At 54.1% G+C, this 23,586-nt stretch overlaps 4 protein-coding genes across 4 annotated transcripts; all 4 read left to right on the forward strand.

Annotated features, from left to right (window-relative positions):
* Positions 1-8,029: 8,029 nt before the first annotated feature.
* Positions 8,030-11,338, forward strand: sebA (putative C2H2 transcription factor (Seb1); the record flags this gene model as incomplete). The annotated part of the gene is made up of 4 exons (XM_025615504.1): positions 8,030-8,256; positions 9,268-9,312; positions 9,404-9,942; positions 10,062-11,338. The coding sequence occupies 4 exons, from the start codon at positions 8,030-8,032 to the stop codon at positions 11,336-11,338; spliced, it is 2,088 nt and encodes a 695-aa protein (XP_025470217.1).
* A 1,193-nt stretch (positions 11,339-12,531) lies between these two features.
* Positions 12,532-14,873, forward strand: BO94DRAFT_543677 (diphthine--ammonia ligase family protein; the record flags this gene model as incomplete). The annotated part of the gene is made up of 2 exons (XM_025613148.1): positions 12,532-13,289; positions 13,463-14,873. The coding sequence occupies 2 exons, from the start codon at positions 12,532-12,534 to the stop codon at positions 14,871-14,873; spliced, it is 2,169 nt and encodes a 722-aa protein (XP_025470218.1).
* Positions 14,874-15,131: 258 nt separating this feature from the next.
* BO94DRAFT_343357 (putative phosphatidate cytidylyltransferase) lies at positions 15,132-18,203 on the forward strand. The gene is made up of 3 exons (XM_025607051.1): positions 15,132-15,317; positions 15,389-16,012; positions 16,064-18,203. The coding sequence occupies exons 2-3, from the start codon at positions 15,460-15,462 to the stop codon at positions 18,154-18,156; spliced, it is 2,646 nt and encodes an 881-aa protein (XP_025470219.1). The 5' UTR covers positions 15,132-15,317; positions 15,389-15,459; the 3' UTR covers positions 18,157-18,203.
* A 1,848-nt stretch (positions 18,204-20,051) lies between these two features.
* On the forward strand, positions 20,052-23,489 carry atg1 (serine/threonine protein kinase ATG1). Its single transcript, XM_025607050.1, has 3 exons — positions 20,052-20,423; positions 20,537-23,138; positions 23,190-23,489. The coding sequence occupies exons 1-3, from the start codon at positions 20,295-20,297 to the stop codon at positions 23,321-23,323; spliced, it is 2,865 nt and encodes a 954-aa protein (XP_025470220.1). The 5' UTR covers positions 20,052-20,294; the 3' UTR covers positions 23,324-23,489.
* The last annotated feature ends 97 nt before the right edge of the window (positions 23,490-23,586 follow it).

Here is a 23,586-nt window from a genome sequence, read left to right on the forward strand (position 1 = left end):
AAGTTTGCCGAAAAAGAACTTCTCGGGCGAATGGGGTGCATTGTGCGTGATTTCCGTATCTCAATCACCCCGGTGACGCCATTGCCACCGAAGAAGAGATAATGAGCGAGAGGCTACGGAGAACCTGGGTCCTCAACCAAGATCGCAACTGGATCTCTGGCAACCTCAACCGCGGGCCGGGAATATATCTATATACCGGACTAGGCTAGGCTCGGGACGCGCAGCCAATATCCGGGTTCGTCTGGAGTGCATGTCTCCAAAAACACGATCCCGATGGAGCTGCGCCATTGAGTAACAGAATCACTGATTCAGAGATACGCATGATTTTCGTCCTCATCGCTGGTGCCATGTCCCCCGCTGGCATCCAATGGATCCCTCCCGGTCCTCCTCCAAGATGCGCGCTTGCAGTCACACCCGAACAGCGTCATTTCGACCGACACGCACGTGCAAGGCCGGTGGCTTCCCAGAACCTAGGTTTTCAGCTGCTGCTGCGATCGGCCGGTTTGGCCCATGATCTTCCCTGCACAAATCCAGGAACAGAACTCAATTGAGCACGCCACATGTCTTCCCGCCTGTCCGTTGGCTCGCCGACATTCTGCCTGGTGTCCGCCAAGTGCTGGAGCGCAGTGAACATGGGGTTGTGATTAGGACCAGCACGAGGAGACGAAGAGCTCCTGCCCCAATCGGCGTGGGCAGACGGGTTGGGGAACCGTAGGCAGGTGAAAGTCTCTTCCGGATTGGCACGTTTTAAGCTCAGTTAGCAGCCTGTAGTCTCGGGTTAATATCTGATTCCCTGTTGGCTGGCTGGCCCATGAACGGCAAACAAAGAAAAAAAAAATGCGGGATGCTAGCTGCTCATCACTATCACGTTGGAACTTGGATGTATCGAAACTCAAAAAGCCTTGCTAGACTCCAGTAGTAGTCCAGTGGTCATGGTGGACACGCGGTGGTGTTGAAGGTCCCCGCAAAAGCGCGGTAGCTTCATGCCGGCAATCAGCGCCCAGTGCCAGTGCCAGTGCCAGTTCCAGCTCATCGACGAGAAGGCACCGCTTGGCAGCTACGACTAACTGTTCCCATTACTCAACTGGCCAGGAGAATTTTTGCGCATTATGGGTACCGCTGTTTGAGGAGAATCTAGGCGAGGAGGGCGACCATGGTCTACTGCGGGTAGATAGGTGGAAGAAATGACATGGCATGGCATGGCATGGTTGCTTGTCTTGTCCGACCAAAGGGGGGGGTGGATTCCTCTTCCGTACCACTCAGGGTCTGAAATAGATCACTCGGAAATATAATTGTGCTGGGAACAACCTCGAGAATAATAATAATAATAATGTTTATGAATGGCTCGGAAATCTGCCGGCGACCCCGTTCTTTCAGGAGAGAGGGGAGAGGGTCCTGGGTCATTCATTATTCTGCCACAGTGGCAGTGGCAGTGGCAGTGGCACGTTGAAGCCTGTACGTGGCGGTTATTCTTGCTGGAGTCAAGCTCGCCCGTATCGAGGAGTCGAAGGTTCGAAGAAGGCTCTAAAACGCTTCGGTTGCATTAGGTAGAGAGACTATGTTAGATGTTAATTGATTGCGATGGAGCAGTGTTCTATTCTTATGACGTAGCGAACTCACTGCATTATCCCGTTTAGTCAGGGGCGAGGTGATTGGCTTTGGAGAGGCGACTCCCTATTTGCCATTCGAGAGAGGTTATCGCCATCTTCCAGAGTATATACTCCATACTATTGACTAGTTCTATGGTAGTCAACCGTCGGACGATGGATGGATGGGCCCCCTTTTCCGGAGGGAGAGCCACTAAACAGTCACCCGATTGCTAAGTCAGAATGCTCGGGACCTGACTAAGACGAAACCGAGACACGCCCAGAAACAGCGGGGGCTGATTGGCCGAACCGGCAACGCGTAGGCTGTTTCAGATTTCGAGGACCGACGAGGAAACAGTGGACAGCCACTACTGTAGATACCAGTGGACACTGGACAGGTGGACAGCTGGTCGACCGGTGCCCTAACGGATGGTGTACCCTAACGACCCGGACTAGTCTTAGTCTAGTCCTCGACTGCCCATCTTGGCTTTCTCCAGAGAGGAGCTTAGTATCAGTACCTAGGTACATAGTAGGTAGATAGAACGGAGTCGGAACGGAATTGATGATCTGCTGCTTCGAACTCTTCGTCATGATTTGGATTCACAGGTGACCCAGTCGCTCGTCCTGACTAAGGTGCTGGAGATTGACGCCGAGGGTAATTTCCAGTCCTGCTTCCACTCGACTATGGATGGCTTTAAACCCTCATCCACACTAGGCGCGGCACTATTGGTTCGCCTGAACTTTATCGTATCAGTCAACCAAGTCCAGCATGATCTCGAGCGAGCTTAAACGCCAACGCCCATATTTGGGTGTCGCATTGCAATGCAACCAATGTCCTGTGTGCAGACGCGATCAACCGTCAATCATCCCCAAGGCATCGGACGACCACTCACACTATCAGACGATCATGATGCCATATATATAATTACCTTCCTGCTTGAGCATCGTTATCGACGTCGCATGATGTGCTGCAGCTTAGTCGAACATGTACTCCGTAGTACTCCGTACTGTGTACGCCGTACAGCCAGTACCGACGGAGTAAAATTAATTGGGGATCCGCAATAATGGTGAAGGCAGCAGCATCGTAAGGTGTGTACTAACTACTAGGTACCTAATGCTTGGTAGTAGTTGGTACCGATAAGAACCACCCTCTCTCTAGATCTGTGCCACTGTAAAATCCATACCCTTGGTACATGGTACATACTTGGGTATCCGATAACCGTTGCTTCCGGACTCCGCGGAACCTATTGGAAGGCGAGAACCGATGCGCTGCCCTATCTGGCCTATCTTTGATTCGTCTGGTGGCCATCTAGTTCTGGCCTTCTTTCTGGCCTCCAGATCCGGATCCAAGCGGCATAATGATGATGGAGGAAGCTGTCAGAGTTCCCCGTCCAAGACCGGATACGCGCAGGACATCGATCCCACACCGTGCTTTGTCCAGTGCAACAATCCGCGCCCCTGATTCGCCGGGGAAGCCACGCATCTGAGACCTTTGCCAAATGACACCCTCGCACGGTTGCTGGCGAGCACAAATTTTCATTTTCTGGTGAGTACCTGCGTGGCCACTGGCACCGCTGGCGCGGACTACGGAACCCAGTCCCCTACCTACCGCCCGTCTGGCAGCGCGGATGCGCGCCCATCCCCATTTCCAAACCCACCGCCGACGTCGCAACAGGCAAGATGCGCTGTGTCCGGTGGCGCTGCCCTTGACCTCTCATCTAAACCGTCGGCGACAAACCGAAAGACGCCATAATAACGCGAGACAGCGGTTGGGTCTATCTCCCGCTTAGTTCGCAATCCAGGCTGGCAGAAATTCCCTGGTGGAGTCCGGGCTGTCATCACTCAACCGGGCCTATCCCCGGTGTACGCAGTAAGGTAAACACTCGCGAATCGCGATAGATAGAAGGCATGCATACATGATGATGGCCGATGATGAAGACGATGCACCATTCCCTTCCTAGAACGGAGCGCCTTGCCAGTGCGACGCTCCGACTAATCAGCTCTCAATTTGTCAACTCGGCTGGATGACGCCAGATTTTCATTTATCGCCTCCGTTAGCTTATGCAGGTCTTGTCCTATCGTTTATTTTGCGCGATCAGAATCCTACCAGATGGACCCGCTTCGGCTTTTCCTTTGTTGTGGTTGTTGCAACGGTTCTTTGTTGTGCGGCGACGGTTACTTCGTGGCAACAACAGGGGTCCTGCTGCATATGCCCCAGAGCCTACGGTTAGAGCTTTCGAAGCTAGAGAGCCACCAGGAACAAATCCCTGACATCCGCGGCGGGCTGCTTACCCAGTAGTCTACCATGCGACGCCCGGCATTGTCGACGGACTCCGTACGTACGGAGTTGCTTTCCAGGTCAAGCCGAGGGAATCTCCCCTTCTTCGGTGTTTGCTAGTGAGATAGGAGGAGATGGGAATGGAGTCTCCCACTGCCCACTTCCCAGTTCCTCCTACTCCGTACAATGGAGCTCATCAGTGGCCTGTGGAGGTCCCTAGTCCTCGACTAGGCAGTAGCTGAACGGTCGACCTGGTGCTTGGTGAGTTTCTCGAAGGTCGCCGGCTTCCATGCATAGATTAAACCAGTGGAAAACTAGCCGCAAGCGGTAAGACAGCAGTTGGCATGGGCCCTTCCTCGTATTGCGAATCGTTAACGCCGGCGTGGCAAGCATTATAGCACCCTTCTAAAGCACAAAATATTGTTCTAGTCTTGCGACTACGTACCACCGCGACGTTCTAAGACGGGACTACCGGAGACTAGGTACTAGAAGGTAAATATGCTCTTATCGTTCCTGGATCCTAATCCCGACAGCCGCTTAGCCTGTCTGGTGTATCTACCTAGGTCGAGTATCTACTCCGTCGGTCGTATGTACTACTTACTATGTACTATGTAGGCAGGAAGAAAGGGCAATTTTACCTCGCTGGGGGCCCGTCCCGACACCCGGAAGCTTCACCCACAACCGGTAAGGTGGCTGGCCAGGAATGGCCGGTTCTATCTTTAGATCCACACTCACTGACTGACTTCCCCCGGCGGTCCGTACTGCCCGATACCGTATGTTTGGATATCGGTATTGATTACTCCTGGTCACCAAGTATGAGTGACGACTGACTGCATCACATCTTTAACGACACAATCCCGAACGAGTCAGGTGCCTGAGCAGCCTGGAGGGAACTCGGCAGGGGAACGTTTCAGACCGGTTGACCAGTTGGGTGGCGTTGCCCGGGGTTTGATGGGCTATTGTGGGTGAATTGCGATTCTCATGGCCGTCGAGGCTGGAAGGGGCAATTGATGGCCCAGGGGTCCGTGTTGTGAGTCTGACAGCTCTGCCTGTGTCCCCTTGCTTCCCATGATTGTCGTGGCGCGGCCTGTCAAGCTGCAGGCTGTGTTTTACATACTTACTTATCGGCAGTCTCATCGCGGTCCCTGGAAAATCTTCAGATGTCGTCATGTTGATCCCTCTGCGTTTGTCTGTTTGTCTGGGTGGGATGGATGCATGGGATGCGCCTCTTGGCCTGGAGGTGCAGGCTAATTTTACCTACAGACCGCCATCGAGCAAACACGTCCTCGGGAGATTTTCGCGGCGGCCAACGCATCGTACCTGACCCAAACTATCGAACGCGATGATTGCAGGCTTGCAGAAAATAGCAATCAAATCTCTTTATTGGCACCCGAGCCCTATCGTAGGCAGTCATATTTCTTTCCCCGGGTACGGAAGTATTATTCATTATAATAAAGGAAAAAAAGAAAAACAAAACAACAAATAGGAAAAACAAAAGCCGCAATTAATCCAATCAAAACCAAAGCAAATCAGATTGCAAAGAGTCAATTATAATATTTTTTTTTTGACAGCGGCGTTCATCTGGAAGCCCTGTTGTGCTGCAGCGCACCATCGGACAACAAATATACGAATCACGCAAGGGTCGGGCGGCCGCCTAACGTTTCCGACGAGTCCCTTTTCCCCTCCCCAAGTCCCAAGGCTGCTGCACCCTACGCTTCTCTCCGCATCGGTTCCTGCAGTAGGCCGACCAACCTGATCGATCCATCCGCCGTTGAACAGGTCGCATCTCAAATGTGAGCGATTGCCAGAACTCTTGGGTATTCTCGGTCGCGCACTATCTTCTGTGTGGCTCCCCTCTCAATTTTTAGACCATCTCCAAAGTTGGTTCTAGCCGGTACTTTGGGTTCGGAGTTTCCCAGTACCTTGGATTTGACGTCGCCTTACCCCAGAATGATAGGGCAGATGCATGAACGGTAGCCCTCTTTGCCCAGAAATCCAGCCCAAGTAGGTTCAATAATGCTGCACGCACTATGTCTTTTACGCAGCGCACCTGGCATATGACATGCTCGATATCTACCGGATCAAGAGCGATCTCGAGGTCTCGACATGGCTCTGGCCCTGGCCCTGGCCTCTCGGCTCTCCCCACGACAAGAATCATATGAAAGAATCGTCTCTCCATCGGCTGCGGGCCTATCTACCCAGGTCCATGTTGGATGTACCATTAGAAACGATAATATTACAGGAATTGGTCTGCCTAGCCTGTGCACCGGAAGTACCTGGCTGGCAGGTACTTTGCTGTAGTGCCACCCATAAGGCCGGGTATTCCATAGTACCGACCTAAGGACGGAGTAGCACCATGCCACAGACGGTGGGCCCTTCTCAGGACCGTTTCACCATTGGTGTAGACAAATTATTATTCCAGTCGCTTGTTCTCGAAATTGCTACTAGTAGTCGCCACTACTACTGCCAGATGATACGGACGTTTTTTTCGTTCGTGCCCTCCTTATCAGAATGGGACCGGTCATCTGGTTGGCTTTTCCTCGGAAGTGGAATTACCTGCAGGCCGTGGAGGCCAAAACCTAAGTAAGCAGGTCCAGAGCGACAGGACCGACCGACGAGGGAGGGGAAAGATGGGGGGCAAGCAATGGGCACTGGCCAGTTTGGTCCCGGACGACACAAATTTTGACACTGATTGACTGCCCGCCCCTCTCAATGTGTGTGTGTGTATGTGTGTGTTGACTCTTTTCCAAATTTCAACCAATTGTCCTCAGTGGTTGCTTGCTGATCTTACTGGAAATGTGGCCCGGACGGTCCCAGTGTTGGAACATGGGCCATCCATCCCATTGCAGTGCGCCTCTTATCCTTCCCTTTCCCGTTTTTCCCTTTGAGTTTTGGGGGACTAAGAAGGGAATCCCCCAAATGGCGGACGGGATGCTCAGTGGGGCCGACTAGCTTAGCCGGAGAGTCAATCCCTCCCTTTCACGGGTTGAGTCTATTGGCTTCCAATGCAGCCAACTTCGGTTGAATGTCACGATGGCCCCCCCGGCCAGGCCTCCAGTTACCACTATCAGTGGTCAGTGGCCGACGTGTTCATTGGACCGTCGGATGTGCTGCCCTTCCCATTCCTTTAACCCCCGCCCCGCCCAACAACGCCCCCACCTCCTCCGTTTGGAGATGCTGACTGGCCCGATTTGCCCTCACTCGTCCATGTCGGTGGGACAGACAAGCCGCTGATAAGCCAGATAGGCTACGAGATGATGCAGGTCCTAATGGTAACGGAACCATCCAACATGTAATCTGTAGAACATATCACCGCAAGGGCGACAACCTGAACATGGTCATTTGATGGAGGGTAGTCTCATCGGTAAGCCCGCAGCGGTGTTGGGCACCATCTGGCATGAGAAGCGAAGCGAAGCATCGTGACTGGCAAAGGGGGGGGGGTAGGGGGATAGGCAATCAAAAAGGCCGGTGGCTGCTATTTTGGGAGCAATATTACCTGGAGTCTCGGATTGGGTTGTGGCAATTCACAGCCATCCATGAGGATGCTCAGGTCGGTCGTTGTCGTCGCCGCCGCCGCTCATAATTACCGTACCCAAAGAAACAGCGAAAATTACGTGAGACACAAAATTTGTGGCCAACTTTATCCCAGCAATCATTACTATCAGGTAATGAGATTAGGTCTACACCTCGGTCGCCATTACGAAGAGGTTCGTGGAAGTGTCCATTTGGACCACACATGAGTGGGAATTCAAAAGGCGCACGTCGCACTGGTACGACCTACTATATCAGGTATCGTATAGATAGGCGTCGTACCTCAGGATCCAGGTATCTCGCGCTTCTCCCACGGCCATTCCATCGCGTCCTCCTATTGGAACATGGCCATCTCCGCATTTACCACCATTACCGTAGGACGTGGTCCGTAAGAATGGCCTTTCCATGCACCATTGAAATGGGGCTTTGAAGGCCGCCAATGTTCCCACTCGTGCTCATGTGCTCCACGCACTTACGCCTTTTTGGGCGCCGCGGCCGACATGGTGGGGCCGGTTTCTGGCTAGTCTTGTCGGGGATTCGTCGTCGCTGGGTGTCTCTTAAGTTCTGATCCAACTTACACACTTTCTCTGACCATCCACCCTGCCCCCCCCCCTCCACCCACCCAAATTGAGGAATGGCACAACATGCGAGGTTGAATATTTGCTGTGCTGCGGATGCCGCTGACGGCGATGATGAAGAAGCCCGCCGAGCTGGCCCACCTCCCGTTGGTCTCCGCTCCCAAGTTTCTCATTCGGTTGGTACTGCGATGTGCACCGGCGCCAATCTGCTTTCTTTGCCGCCCCAGACGGGTGTGCATAAGGATGGAAAGTGGGAAAAGCCGGATGACAATCCCAGGATAACGTATTCCCCAAAACAGATTTGGGGTAGAGAAAAAATGATGGAGAGTAAAAAAAATAAGGGTTCAAAAAAATCAGATTGAGAAAATCAAATCAAATAATAGTAGGAATAAAATAAATCAGAAAGAAAATAAAAGAAAATAAAATAAAATAAAATAAAATAAAATAAAATAAAATAAATAGAAGGAAAGGCAACGCGCGAGAGAGTGTCCGAACATATGACACCATACCATTCCGGCAGATTTATTAGATGATTTATTAGTATATTACTATTACTACTATTATAGTAGGGACTGTTCGCTGCTGGCACCACCACCACCGAGTAAAGTTCCATGCAGCCATCTCGCCCAAACAGGCTCTCAGACTAAAAAGTACGGCTCCAGTCCTACTGCTCACTACTCACGGCGCTACCAGCTCGTAGCACAAGCAGATCAGTCGCTCTTTTATCCACTGCCCATCCTTCTGGCCGGCTTTCCTCTTTCCATATCGGCCCTGTCTCTCATTTTCCCCGCGACTGTCCTCCTCTCTCAAATTAATCTTCTTTATTTCTTATTTTTTTCGTTTTTGCCCTTTTTAGACTTGTCTCGATCCTCATCTGGCCTTTCCTTTTCCCTTCCTCTCTTTTATCTCTTAATCTTAATTCCCTGCCCTCTTTCTCTCTTTTCACTTGCGACTCAAACAGTCTCCGGCTCCTTGATCGAGTACGTCCTGAACCATTCGTTGTGTGGTTTAGCTCGTATCGAAACACAGGTGCCTGTCCTTCCTTCATAGACTCGCGGCATAGTCGTCAGATATAATCCTTCAGAACCACAATCTCAACCTCAAGACGAAGCAGTCGTTTCTCGCAATATCCTTCACTCACAGATATCTGGTCGAGTGCGGTCCCTGGATTACCATCTGTCCTTCACAATCATTCTCTCACTCAAAGTGCAAGCGACAATCTGCATACATTCATTCACCCCAGCGCCTTCGCTGTGGACGAGCTACCAACTATAACTAATAATATCCGCTACAGAGTAGACCAGTCTCTACTCTTCGCCATCACAGCATTTCACTATATGTGAGTCACTTTGCCAGTCCAGAACAATCTCCAGCGCGGAGGGGGGGTTGAGACTGACTCCCTGATCTCTAGTCACAATGGACTCTTATAGCATGGCCCAACCATCATTTGCATACTACCCCGATTCACAGCAAAGACAACATTTCACTAGTCACCCTTCAGACATGCAATCATATTATGGTCAGGTGCAGGCATTCCAACAACAACCGCAGCACTGTCTGGCGGAGCAGCAGCCCCTCTACACTGCCCCCCTCATGAACATGCACCAGATGGCTACCACCAACGCCTTCCGTGGCGCCATGAACATGACCCCCATTGCCTCTCCTCAGCCGTCACACCTCAAGCCCACCATTGTGGTGCAGCAGGGCTCGCCTGCCCTGATGCCTCTGGACACGAGGTTCGTTGGCAACGACTACTACGCATTCCCCTCCACCCCACCACTCTCCACCGCTGGAAGCTCCATCAGCAGCCCGCCTTCTACCGGCGGCAGCCTTCACACCCCGATCAATGACAGCTTCTTCGCTTTCGAGAAAGTGGAGGGGGTCAAGGAGGGATGCGAGGGCGATGTTCATGCCGAGATTCTGGCCAATGCCGACTGGACGCGGTCTGACTCGCCGCCCTTGACACCTGGTAAGTTGATATCCCGTAGGGTTTCCCGTGGACGGCTCGCATGTGCAGCCACTCATGCAAGAAGGGCACGGAGTTGGACAATCTAGGGTTGTACAGGGAGCTAACTCGACTTGTTCTAGTGTTTATCCATCCGCCCTCCCTCACCGCCAGCCACACATCGGAGCTTTTGTCTGCTCACAGCTCCTGCTCATCCCTTTCTCCCTCGCCTTCTCCTGTTACTCCCACATTCATTGCCCAGTCTCACTCGGGTCTGCCGACTGAGCCCTCTAGTTCCGACTTCTGCGACCCTCGTCAGCTCACTGTCGAGTCGTCTATCAACGCTACCGCGGCCGAGCTCCCTCCATTGCCCACGCTTTCCTGCGATGACGAGGAGCCCCGCGTTGTTCTGGGCAGCGAGGCCGTGACCCTGCCTGTCCATGATACCCTCTCCCCCGCCTTCACTTGCTCGTCTTCTGAGGATCCTCTCAGCAGCCTGCCCACCTTTGACAGCTTCTCAGACCTTGACTCGGAAGACGAATTCGTCAACCGCCTGGTCGACTTCCACCCTAGTGGCAACGCTTACTACCTGGGTGAAAAGCGACAGCGTGTGGCGACGTTCGCGCTGGACGAGGAGGAGTTCTTCAGTGAGCAGAGCTTCGACGAGTCAGACGACCAGAATCTCTCTCAGTCTGGTCTTCCCTTCCTGGGAAGCCACGAATTCACTGGGATCCCGGGCACTATCAATGAAATCTCGGAAGAGATGAGCACCAAGAAGCGGAGCAACGCTCGCAAGTCGCTCAAGAGGGCTAGCACCTCGGACAGCGAGTCGGAGACCATTGGCGTCATGGGCAAGAAGTCGCAGCTTTCCGCCAACAGCCGTGCCAACAGCACCGAGACCAACTCGCCGGCACCCCAGGCGACCCAGTCCCGGCACAACTCTGATGCCTCGTGTATGTCTAGCGCATCGGAGGCTCCATCTGCCCCCGTCTCAGTCAACCGCCGTGGTCGCAAGCAGTCTCTGACTGACGACCCCTCAAAGACCTTTGTGTGCTCCCTCTGCTCCCGTCGCTTCCGTCGTCAGGAACATCTCAAGCGTCACTACCGCTCCCTCCACACTCAGGATAAGCCGTTCGAGTGCAACGAGTGCGGAAAGAAGTTCTCGCGGAGCGACAACCTTGCGCAGCATGCTCGGACTCACGCGGGTGGATCAGTCGTGATGGGCGTCCTCGAGACTGGCAACGCATCGCCGACCCCGTACGAAGAGCGCGACCCTAACACGTTAGGCACGGTTCTGTACGAGGCCGCCAATGCGGCTGCCACCAAGTCCACTACCAGCGAATCCGAGGACAGTGTCTCGGACGCACCGGTGGTCGACCGACGAGCCCCTAAGAAGCGCAAGCGTGAGGGCGATGCCTAGAGCGGGTCCACATGGCTTGAAGCTATCACGATGATATGTGACCAGGAGCTCCCATATATCACTTAATAACATCTCATACATACATAACCTTCCATTCCACTGGTTGGTCTGACTTTGGTCTTGCGGTTTAGCGTCCGGGCTTTGTTTCTGGCGGTGACAAGAGCAGGTGTACGGGTATTGACAGGTCCTGGTGCCCTATGCAACATAACCCAAAAAAAGCATACGGGCATGGGGTATCCAGGACCACTATTGGCGAAGCATTAGACCGGCGGCAACGGAACTTGGGCGCACATGGAGTCCACGGTTGGACCAAAACTAATAGAGCGCGCATGATGACTTCACATTGAGGCACTGGTGACTTGGGTTGATCTTTTCTGTGATTCCCCCCTTTTTTTTTTCTCGATCTTTGCGGCGAATATCTCCGACTCATCCTCGCCCGACGGGGCTATTGACCCCTGTCGGCGACCTTCTGTACCCGATCTACCCTCCTCCATTTTCCTTACACACTTCTTTTTATATACTTCTCGTTCAAGTTGCATTCATTGTGCCTATTCGATGTAATATTTTGCTCACTCCTGTCCTCTGCTTGAGAGCAGCCCATCCTTTTGTGCTGGCCACATGTACAATTTAATACCATTTCCCCAATCGTTGCCTCATACCCCTGTGCGCATACTCCTTTTCATTATCTCTGTCTGCATTCACATGTGCATAATCTTTGTGTGCCATTGTGTCATTTTGTTGAGCGTCTTCGTTCTGCAACAGTTAGTAATTTGTCACAATCTTTTTTACATGGATTAACCAGTAAGATGAAATACTAGTATAGTGGGTAAGCTCTGACGGGCAGCCGCCAGTAGCCTTTCCGCCGCAGCCTCGACGTCACCCCAATCCAGTTGAGACCCAATAATCACACTTCACACCTTGCAGCTCTCCACACGCAAATCCCTACGAACCACTAACATCATTCATAATCTACTCTCATCTCATCAATTGAATTTACTCCCCACCTATTCCTCCCCAGTCCCCAATTCTCAATTCCCACAGCGTGACAATACCCTCTCCCCACTTCCAGCAGAGGCAGCAGGCAGCGGGGTTCACCTAAAAAATCATCTCCCCCGCATCCCACCACCACCACATTCCACCCACCCACACACAGAAAAAGAGCGAGAGAGAGAGAGAGGGAACCAAACACAAAGATGTCCACCCCTCCGCTCCCCAAATCCCCCACCAGCCTCAACGTCATCGCCCTAATCTCCGGCGGGAAAGACTCTCTCTACTCCATCCTGCACTGCATCCGCAACGGACATAAGGTTGTTGCATTGGGGAATCTTCATCCCCCGAGTCGACGCACCAACAATGTTAAAAATGAGGAGGAATTCGAAGAAGAAGACCTAGACAGCTTCATGTACCAAACTATTGGTCATAGCATCATCCCTCAATATGAATCCGCCTTGGGGATTCCTTTATATCGACAGGAGATTATCGGCTCTGCGGTTGATACGGGGAGGGTGTATCGGGATCAACAACAACAACGAAACCAACCCTCATCTGGGAAAGGGGACTATGGAGAGGGTGAAGTTAGAGAAGAAGACGCAGACGAAACAGAATCCCTAATTCCCCTCCTTCAACGCATCAAAGCCGCCCACCCCGAAGCAAACGCCATCTCCGCCGGCGCTATACTATCCACGTATCAACGAACCCGGATCGAGAACGTCGCTGCGAGGATGGGTCTCGTTCCGTTGGCGTGGTTGTGGATGTATCCGTCTTTGCCTGCGCCGTTGGAACGGATGGGGTTGCCTGGTGATGCGGGCCTGTTGGAGGATATGGCTGCTTGTGGGTGTGAAGCGAGGATTATTAAGGTTGCGTCGGGGGGATTGGATGGGGGGTTTTTGTGGGGGGATGTTTCGGGGAGGGATGGGTTGGTTAGGAGGAGGATTGTTAATGGGATGAGGAGGTTTGTGTTGGATGGGGGGATGTGAAGGGGGCGGTGTTGGGGGAGGGGGGCGAGTATGAGAGTTTGGCGTTGGATGGGCCGGGATTTTTGTGGAAGAGGAGGATTGTGCTTGAGGGGTGGGAGGAGGGGGTGGGTGAGGGGGGTGTGGCGTTTGTGAGGGCTAGGGGGGCCAGGTGTGTGGATAAGGATGGGGATGGGGATGGGGTGACGCCGGAGAGTGTGAGGAGGCCAGTGGTGTTGGATGAGGCTTTTGCGGGGGTGTTGGAGGGGGTGTTGGGGGATGGGGAGAAGGGGGTGATGGTGACTGGGGGGAAGGAGATGGTGAAGGGGGAGTGGGGTCAGTTGGAGATGCTGCAGAGTACGAATGGAGGGACTTGGGTGGTGGCTAATATCACGGCTCCGGAGGCTGGGCCTGGGGCTGAGGAGCAGATGAAGGCGATTGCCGAGAAGATTGAGGCGATTTTGGCTTCTACAGGGAATGGGAATGCGCCTCGCACTACGGCTGATATCGTCTTTACGACGGTGCTGCTTCACTCTATGGCGGATTTCGCCTTGATGAATGGCATCTATGTTTCGTTGTTCAAGAAGCCTAACCCTCCGGCGAGAGCCACGGTGGCTTGCGGTGATAGCCTGCCCGAGGGTGTGAAGGTCATGGTCTCGGCGGTGGTGGACTTGGGTGCTAGAGATCAACGACAGGGTCTTCATGTCCAGTCTCGTTCTTACTGGGCGCCGGCCAATATTGGTCCATACTCGCAAGCCATGTCTGTGCCTGTACAGGGTTCGGAGCATATGGTGTACATCGCTGGACAGATTCCTCTGGAACCGGCGTCGATGGAGGTAATGGGAACTTCACCGGAAGCGTTGACGCGGCCGTGGATTGAGAATTATTCCACGCGAGCTGTGCTGTCTTTGCAGCATCTTTGGAGGATCGGTCATGCCATGCAAGTTGACTGGTGGTTGGGGGCGGTTGCTTTCCTGACAGGAGGAGAGCATATTGCGACACAGGCCCGACTAGCATGGGAACTCTGGGCCAAGATGCATGCTCGTGAGGAGGAGGAAGACGAGGATGATGGTGACTCGGGCTTGGATGTGTGGGATATCAAGTATGGAGGCCGGGCACACGAGCAGGTGACGGGTGCGACAACGCCTCGTTTACCCAACTTTGAGGTGGTCCAGTCAGACGCCTTGGTTCCTGCATTCTTCGCGGTCCAGGTCGAGGAATTACCGCGAGGATGTGACATCGAATGGCAGGGTCTGGGCTACCGATGTGGTGAGTTGAAGATGGCCGCAGAGGAAACGGACTATGGCCGTAAGATCGCTGTGTCCACCGAGCAGAACCTCAGCTACGTCAGCATTGAAATCGATGCGGAGCAGTCACCGTCAGATGTGGAATCACATCTGCAGCCTGTCCTGCAGGCGCTTCCCGAGGGATCGGACGGTTCCCACACGATCATCTATACCAGTCAGCCACTGTCCAGGGTTCCGTTCCCGGCGCAGGTGGTTCCCTGCAAGTCAGTCTGGGGTCCAAGAGGACGCCAATTGGCAGCTGGAGTCATTGTACAGAGACAGACTTCATCGTTCTAGCCGTGCCGTTTTATGAGGCTGTCAGGCTATGCATGAGCCCACAATGCATAGCTTTTAGGTGCATCATGATATCCATTTTGTTGTTAGAGCGGACGGAGGCTCTCCGTCCCAAACATTAGCAAAGATAAGCGCGTAGACAATTATTGACCTGCTCTGCTGCAACCTGTAGGGTTAAAGATAGTCACAGCTGCCTTGGTTCATCTTTGCAGCCTGTCTGCTAACGGTAAAGACGTAAGATGATGGCACGATCCACTGGGGGCTGGAAACGTGGGTTGATGGCAAGAGGCTCTCCTGATGGACAGCTGACGTGCTGCCGGCATGTGATAAGCGAAAAAACCCGCCTTTCCGCTGGTGGCTGCGGCTGCATCAGATCGATAACATCCTGGCCTCCTCCTCCCCTCTGCTGCTGTCTCCCCGCGCACCTCTTTTGGGTCAATTCGCCTGGTATGTTAGACGGGTTGTCATCAGTCTCTTCTCTCCAGATTGTGTCCTTGCTAACCTCCGTCTCCACCCAGTGCTCCTCTCCCACCCATCATTCGATATGACGTACTCGCTATAAGGCCGCCCCGACCACAACATCCATGCCATGGCCATTTCGCTGAGCCAGGAGGAAGATGAATCGCTTCCAATCAAGGGTCCCGCTCTCGACCCCGACGTGTCCGACCATTCCCGACAACCATCCCGATCCCCTCACCCATATCGCCGCAAGGGCTCGCATTCTGCGTCGCTGCCTGCGGATTCCGGCGACCGATCAGCCCGTCTCCACTGGCCACGGACCTCGAGCGATAGTGGCACCGAAGCCGATGATGAGAGCACGGGCGTGTTGAAAGGCTTACCGGCAGCCCCTCTGCGACCGCGGAAGGGTTTGCGCTCGGGTCGTCAGGTCGCCGGGGAAGAGGATCAGTGGTTTCCCGTGTTGCGCCCATGGCCGTCAATAACTCGTTCCACCTCGCGGAGCTCGCGGCGGAGCTCTGGGGAAGAAGCCGATGTCGAGGCGACCGGATTGCGCGAACAAGCAAAGCGGAAACGCCGGATTGGGATCCTACAGAGGCTACTGGAGACCGCGTTGCTCCTCTCGGTGGGCGCTGTCGTCTTGGGACAAAAGGACACGCGGTCGGTTGCTTGGGCTTGGAGAAAAGGTGCGCGAGATATCTCTTTGGGGTCGTTCGATGGTTGCTGATAATCCTCAGAGCTCCTGGTTCATTCCCTGCTTGTCACTGGCCTCTATGTCGCCTATCCTTTCCATCGAGATGGACGTTTCCGCTTCTCGAGACTACGCTCCTTCGTTATTCCTACGAGCTTCGATCCCGCGCCATTGCTTTACCCGATCTTGATACCCCTTTACGTTGCTTTATCCTTAGCGCAGCATACTCCTACCCTAATACTCCCTAATATCATTCTCAGTCTCTCATCTCTTCCTGCCGCCGTTATTCCGTTGCATGGTTGGGTCCATGGCCACAGCCTTGTGCATTGGATGATCACACTGCTCCCGATTGTCGTCTCGGAACATCTCTCGGCAGGGATCTCGCCTCCCAAATATTTGTCTCTCCTCGGTCTCAACCCGGAATCTTTGGCTCTTGTTTTCCCTTTGCATCAAGCGTTGATACCCACTCTAGATTTTTTGTTGACTACCAGCGTCCTTCCCGCAGAACTGCAGCTTTTGACAAGCGCGTTGATCAATCTATTCTTATTCGCAAGCTCCCCCCAGGCGGAAATTCTTAAGGCGTTGCTATGGCTTGGTGGCTTGTGCATCTTCATCTCTTGTCGCGACGTGCTTCGCTGGGAAGTGGCTCTGGCACGGATTCCCAGCTGGAAGTTCCGGCGGGCTCCTAGTAACTCGCAATCGCGTCGAAGTATCTTCAATGTGCTGGACCACAAGCTGTGTCAGAGACTAAGCAGGACGGGCACCTCGGAAGACAATATGTCCGACAGTGACTCGCCCGAGGGCCAGTTTGTGCTGGTCTCGCGCAAGACGATGTTCGAGTCGCGCGAGAAAAACAAGGCCGGCTCACCAGCGCTTTCTGCAGAGACCGCCGGGACGGAAACCGTTCGACAGTCGCCCAAATTCACCCATCGGCGACGGCACACAATTTCCAGCGTCAACGAAGTCGCACGCACGGGGAAGATCAGGACAACGCCCAGTGGGCGACGCAAGCGATCGATGGCGCCTGGATTAGCGTCCTTCCTGTCGATGACAGTGCCGCAGGCCCAGGTCCGGAAATGGCTCTATGCATCGTTCGTGTACGTCATTGTGTCTCTCATCATCCTCGGACCCATCCGCAAGTACGTGGGGGAGCGCGCATTACACGGAGAAGAGCCGTTTGGGTGGGCACTGAGCTATCTGCTGGGCAATGTTTCGTGGTTCCGCTTCTGGGTCATCATGTGGAACCTGGAGTATTGGATTCCTCTCCCCGCTCGCCTGGACCCCGATCTGTCCCACGCTTCCTGCGCCCTTGGTTGGGTTGAACATCTCCGCCAGGTCACCTTTGGGGAGGCTAGTTCGCGTCTCCTGATTGCTGCTTACTGCATCATGGTGCTGGCAACGGGGCTGGCTGTTGTGTTACAGCTGAGTTCCGTCGCCGAAGTAGATACGAGACGCAAGGTCTTCCATGGCATGATGGTGCTGATGTTCCTTCCGACGGTCTACATCGACCCCACATTCTGTGCTCTCGCTCTAAGCCTAGTCCTGTCCGTCTTCCTGCTGCTCGATCTATTCCGAGCGTCTCAGCTGCCTCCGATATCGCGCCCGCTGACATACTTTCTGGCGCCCTACGTGGACGGCCGCGACCATCGGGGTCCCGTCATCGTTTCCCATATCTTCCTTCTCATCGGATGCTCAATCCCGCTCTGGCTTTCCCTGGCGGATATTCCTCGGACGGGAGACCATCCATGGGTGGGGTGGAATGCCTTGACCCGGGACGTGGGGATGGTGAGCGGAATCATCTGCGTGGGTATGGGCGATGCGGCGGCCTCGCTCGTCGGACGGCGGTTCGGCCGGCGCAAGTGGTTCTGGGGGGGAGGCAAGTCGCTCGAGGGTAGCGTGGCATTTGCCGTTGCTGTAACCGGAGGTTTGATTTTCGCGCGAGGGTGGCTTGTCCTGGGACAGTGGCCCGTGAGCGGACCCGATGGACAGCATGACGGTTTCCCCTGGTTGAGGGTTGTGGTGAAAGCCATCCTGGCTGCAGGAGGCACTAGCGCAACCGAGGCCATTCTGACGGGGTGTAACGACAATGTCGTTGTGCCGGTTGTGCTATGGCTACTTGTAAGAGGGCTCGGACTCTGATGCAGTCAGGGTTTCCATTTCTGCACAGCTATCTAGATGATGAGATTGGTCTGGGCGGGGGGAGCTTTATTGGGTGGCTGTGCTTGTGTAACCCCTACCAGGCCGGGGGATCGATAGAGAAAACGGGTGGCTTTTGTGTATTTGTTCCTTTTTCTTGTTTTGATATAAGTTGCCTTGAAGCGTTGTTAGAAGAGCCAGGCGTCGGGAGGTCATTTGAGTGTCGGATGACGTGGAAGGCGTTCCTGGCCATGTTGCTTCCCCCCTGTGAATATTGACAGCCGTCGAACTATCTAGCGCAGACCTGCAGTAAATAGAAAAGCTAGAAAGAATCCTAGATAACGCCCATCCGACCAGGCAGCATTCCTACGAGCCGGTCGGTAGTCAGCAGCCACCGACGCGAATCAGCCGTGCCGGATGCCTGTTGATCGCCACTTAGCGGAGCGAGCCAGCCCCCCCCTTTGGGTCTGTTTAGCCTCTTGGGCCGCTGCTAAGGTTGAGCCCCCCCATCATCAGTAGCTTATCAGGGCGATCCGGTTCCTCAGTGGCAAGGTCGGATGGTACAGAGTACGAGGCTGTGATGTCGTAACTCGTTGAGTCACTTGATGGGATGACGGGGGGAGGGTGGAAGGGGGCTAGAGAGGAAGCCTGCAGATTATCTGCTGGGATTGGAGAATTCTCCCGCGAACGTTGGCTGGTCACCGTGACTGACTGGAGCGATCCGATCGGCCTGAAGGTGTCACTGACGCAGGGCGACCTCAGCCTGGGGCGGTCACCCGGTCTGCACGCGTATCGGGATTTACCGGACATGACACTCGTATGGTCAGATTGGTGCGACCTGAAACCTCGTTGGGTCTGCTGTGGATGGGCGGAGTCCGGCGGATTGATCCCGTGAGACCTGGTTTCAGTTCGGTATTGATACCGAATGGTACCAGAAAATACGGGAACTCCGACGGGGCCAGTGACCTCTTTCCGGCCTCAGGCCATGGGCGTCTTATCGACTTGACTTTCGTCCCGCTTGGCTGGCTGCATCTCTATCGGAGTGCCACTAGTACTAGGTACTAAGGTAGTATCTATCTATCATCTACCTGAGTACTCCGGGGGTCCTTTCTTCCCTGCCAACTTTCCGGGGCACCCCCTTTTTGTACTTTGTTTCCCCTTGCTTATCTATCTTCATCTTCATTTTCTTTGTTTTTTGTCATCTGCTATCTTTAGGTTCGATGTAGAGAACTGAGAAGTTGAACTGGTGCCTGTTGCCAGATCTCCACTGGCTTAGTCACCGTGAGTACTACTACTGTGTACCTACCAGTGACCCATGAATTGGTTGCGGTCATCGCCCATTCCACGCCCCATCCAACGCCGCTCTCCTGACCGCCTTGAGACCCGGTCATTCAATCATTCAATCATCCGCCATCGATCGTTATCGCCGGTCACGCTCTCTCTACTAGTCTCTCCTCCCCCAGAGAAACGGCATCGTCGAGGATCCCTGGGTCCAGCTGCTTCCCGCCTTTCCTGCTCCCCATCACATCATCCTTCACGCTTCCATTCTTGGGCCGGCTCCCTCTCTGCTCCCTCCTCCCCTGTCGACGTCCGCGTCCTTTTCTTTTCCTTCTTCTTTCCTCCTTTACCATCCATTTCGACCCTTGTTGGGTGATTCATACCTTATCGTCGATCCCCCGATCCTCTCTATACTTAGTCCCACGCTTTGGTCGTCATCCTCCTGGGATCCCTGTCGCCCTCCTCCATCATCCTATCATACAAGCCCCCGTTTCCGCCTCACCGCTCTCCTGCCTACTTACGCCGACTGTAGGTGTGCTGCGCACCCTTTTCTGGTCCCCTACCCTACGCTCTGGACCGACCCTTCCTCTTGCCCCGTCTGCTGTCCGGGCCTCTGCCACGCAGTCCAGCCCTCCTTACCTCTCCCTCTAGCTCCGACGCCCTCCTCTTCCTGTTTCCTACCTCCGTCCTGCTTTATCATCGGTCCCCATCTATTCTTCCATCGCCTGCCTCTTCGGTCCTGTCTTTCTCTCCCCTGATGGGACTCGTCCATCATTCGACGTTGTTGCTGCTGCTGTTGAGGTAGTGTGTGGTTGACGGGGCGTGGTTGGTCTTCATAGAGCCCTCATCGCCTGGCTGCAGTCATGGCATCTGCACATCACTCTAGAAGGTCCAGGGAGGACGCTCGTCCCGAGATGCCCATTGGCCATTACACCCGACTGGATGAGATCGGTCGAGGGAGCTTTGCCACCGTCTATCAGGGTGTTCATACGGTGAGTTCGGAACCCATTCCCCTTTTTGATTCTCCCCAGGGAACCATGCCTGTTACCGGCTGGGCTCCCCGAATAGAAGTTATTAGGGCTAACGAGGATGGATTATCCTTTAGAAAACACGCACTTATGTGGCAATCAAATCGGTCAACATGTCCAAGCTTAACAAGAAGCTAAAGGATAACCTTTCGTCCGAAATCCACATCCTCAAAGGGCTTTATCATCCCCATATCGTTGCTCTCATAGACTGTCACGAGACAACATCTCATATCCATCTGGTGATGGAATACTGTGCCCTGGGGGATCTATCCCTTTTTATCAAACGGCGCGATAGCCTTGCGGATCACCGATATACACGGGATATGATCTCCAAGTATCCCAACCCTCGTGGTGGTGCTCTCAGTGAAGTCGTCGTCCGCCATTTTTTGAAACAACTTTCGAGTGCACTCAAATTTCTTCGGGACCGGAACCTTATTCATCGTGATATCAAACCACAGAATCTGCTACTATGTCCCTCGCCTTCATCCTACCGGAGTGGAATGGCCCAGGTTGTTCCCTTCAGAGGCAGCGAAGACTCTTTTAGCCCTACAACGGGGCTAGAGTCGCTGCCTATGCTTAAGATTGCTGACTTCGGCTTCGCCCGTTCTCTCCCGTCCACCGCTCTTGCGGAAACCTTGTGCGGTTCACCTTTGTACATGGCCCCCGAGATTCTGCGGTACGAGAAATACGATGCCAAGGTAGACCTTTGGTCTGTAGGCACGGTACTCTACGAGATGGTAGTGGGAAAACCCCCTTTTCGTGCGAGCAATCATGTCGAGCTACTCCGCAAGATCGAAAAAGGCGAAGACAGGATCAAGTTTCCTGAAGAGAACCCTGCATCGGACGAGATCAAGGCGCTTATCAGAGCGCTCTTGAAGCGAAATCCGGTGGAACGACTGAGTTTTTCAGATTTCTTCGAGAATGGCATTATTACAGGACCGATCCCTGGTCTGCTGGCCGACGACAGTCCCTCGCGTCGGCGTTCTTCTGTTGATCCAATGGCTGCGCAACCGACATCTCGGCCCGCGTCTCGGACTGGGCGTAGCACTCCCACGGCAACTATCAGGGAAAGAGACGTGCCATATGTGGGGGGTCGGGGCGAGCCGTTGCCGCATCCGGTTGCTCAACGGGCGTTGACACAAAGCCCTCGACCAGAGACTCCTCCAACGCCTATGCGGAGGACTGGGAGTGGTGATCGGCCTCTTTCTACCTCAAAGGTGCCAACGCCACCAGCTTCCTACCCGACAAGGCCGAGTCCAGTGTCTCTTGCAACGGCCCCAGCTCGCCAGGAGCTTGTCGACCGTGCTCCCACGACGACCACCACCACAGACCGACTACGGAGTCGTACGGCTTCTTCGGGAGTTCCTCAGACCGATAAGCCTGTGGATAAGGCCAAGGATGCGAGGGAGAATGCTGCACAAGAAGTGGCATTTGAGAGAGACTACGTGCTTGTAGAGAAGCGTGCGGTGGAGGTGAACGCCTTCGCCGACGAGATGGCATATAACCCTCGGATGCAAGGTGCTCAAGCAGGCGCAGTTTCTCGTCGCCCGGGCACACCAACAGCCAATGCGTCGTCGCCCCAAGCCTCTCCTAGTAAAGCTATGCAAATAATTTCGGGGCGGTCTCGTGCGGATTCGGCACACGTTCGTCAACATTCCTACGAGCGTCGGTATGGACAGAGCCCTACGTCGGCCACATCGGCGATTTCAAAGGCCCTCAATATGGCCAGTGGACGTCTGTTCGGAATGAGTTTCTCCCCACCCATGACCATCACAAAAGGCGGACGCTCGCCTCCGTTGGCTTACAACCCATTCCCGGCCTATCCTAGTGCACAAGCTAGCTTGATCGTCCTTACTGATGGGTCCAGGCCCAGTGCAACCCTGGACGAAGACAGCAAGACGGTTCATGAGCTGGAGGAGTGTGCGACCCGCAGTGATGTGGTGTATGGGTTTGCTGAAGTGAAATATAAGCAGCTGATTCCATTGGCACCATCGGTTCAAACCGACCCTTCGGGAAAGCCCATGCCGGACGTCGTTGATTCGACCGACGGTGGGCTCACGGTCGATGCCATCGTGACCTTATCCGAGGAAGCGTTGGTACTTTATGTTAAGGCCCTGGCCCTCCTGGCCAAGTCGATGGACATTGCCGGTGCATGGTGGACCCGCAGGAACCGGGGAGAGGCTTTCGGTGAGTCGGCAGTCAGCCGAGCTGATGTCGCAAGCAATCGGATCAACAATGTCGTCCAGTGGGTGCGCAATCGATTCAACGAGGTGCTAGAGAAAGCGGAGTTTGTCCGCCTCAAGTTGGTTGAAGGGCAGAAACGATTGCCACCAGATCACCCTAGTCACCCCAGCAATCTTTCGATCGGGTCGTCCGTAGGCTCCGGTGCATCTACAGATGTTGTTGTTAGCCCCGGCGTGACCGCAGAGAAGTTGATGTATGATCGCGCATTGGAAATGAGCCGCGCCGCAGCGATCAATGAACTCACCGGGGAGGATCTAGCCGGGTGTGAGATAGCGTATGTCACGGCGATCCGGATGCTAGAGGCCGTACTGGAAGACGAAGAACTGCCACGGCCAGGTCAAAGTAGCGGCGCTGATAGAGGCGATTCCCGGAGGGACAACGACAAGATTATGTTGGATGGAGTCCAGGCGGAGGACCGCCAAGTGATGGTTAAGCGTAAGTCGCCCCCGCTCCATGCACGTCACGACGCGCTAACGCACCACACAGTGGTCTCCAGTATGCGGAATCGCCTGGCGGTGCTGCGTCAGAAACTGGCCCGGCTTTCGAAGCGCTACACGCCCCCGTCCAGTGGACCAGGCAAAATGCCGCCGTCGAATCTGGGCGCAACCCCTCCGAAATAAGACGTTGGCCATTATCTACCTATAAGCATGCAGGCTCATGCTCCATCTGTTCCTAGCGTTCTGCTCTTTTCTTCTGCATTTGTTCGCGTATATCTGATGCCCGACTTTGGTCGGAGTTGCTAATGCAGACAGATGCATCTGGACTACGACCCGCGCGGGCTGCTGCTTCTTCTTCTTCTTCTTCTTCTTCTTCTTCTTCTTCTTCTATTCTTTTTTTGTTCCCTTCTCAACAAATTACTACACTTTATTTCCTTTTCTCTTCT

Source organism: Aspergillus sclerotioniger (genome assembly GCF_003184525.1).
Source record: "Aspergillus sclerotioniger CBS 115572 chromosome Unknown BO94scaffold_6, whole genome shotgun sequence".
In the NCBI taxonomy this organism is placed as follows: Eukaryota; Fungi; Ascomycota; class Eurotiomycetes; order Eurotiales; family Aspergillaceae; genus Aspergillus; species Aspergillus sclerotioniger.

What these genes read in the sequence shown, in the direction of transcription:
- BO94DRAFT_343357 (XM_025607051.1), top strand. Translation starts at nt 15,460, where the DNA reads ATGGCCATTTCGCTGAGCCAGGAGGAAGATGAATCGCTTCCAATCAAG. An exon ending in TGCTTGGGCTTGGAGAAAAG is followed by an intron (nt 16,013 to 16,063) that starts GTGCGCGAGATA and finishes GATAATCCTCAG; the next exon opens with AGCTCCTGGTTCATTCCCTG.
- atg1 (XM_025607050.1), top strand. Translation starts at nt 20,295, where the DNA reads ATGGCATCTGCACATCACTCTAGAAGGTCCAGGGAGGACGCTCGTCCC. An exon ending in TCTATCAGGGTGTTCATACG is followed by an intron (nt 20,424 to 20,536) that starts GTGAGTTCGGAA and finishes ATTATCCTTTAG; the next exon opens with AAAACACGCACTTATGTGGC. An exon ending in CCGCCAAGTGATGGTTAAGC is followed by an intron (nt 23,139 to 23,189) that starts GTAAGTCGCCCC and finishes CGCACCACACAG; the next exon opens with TGGTCTCCAGTATGCGGAAT.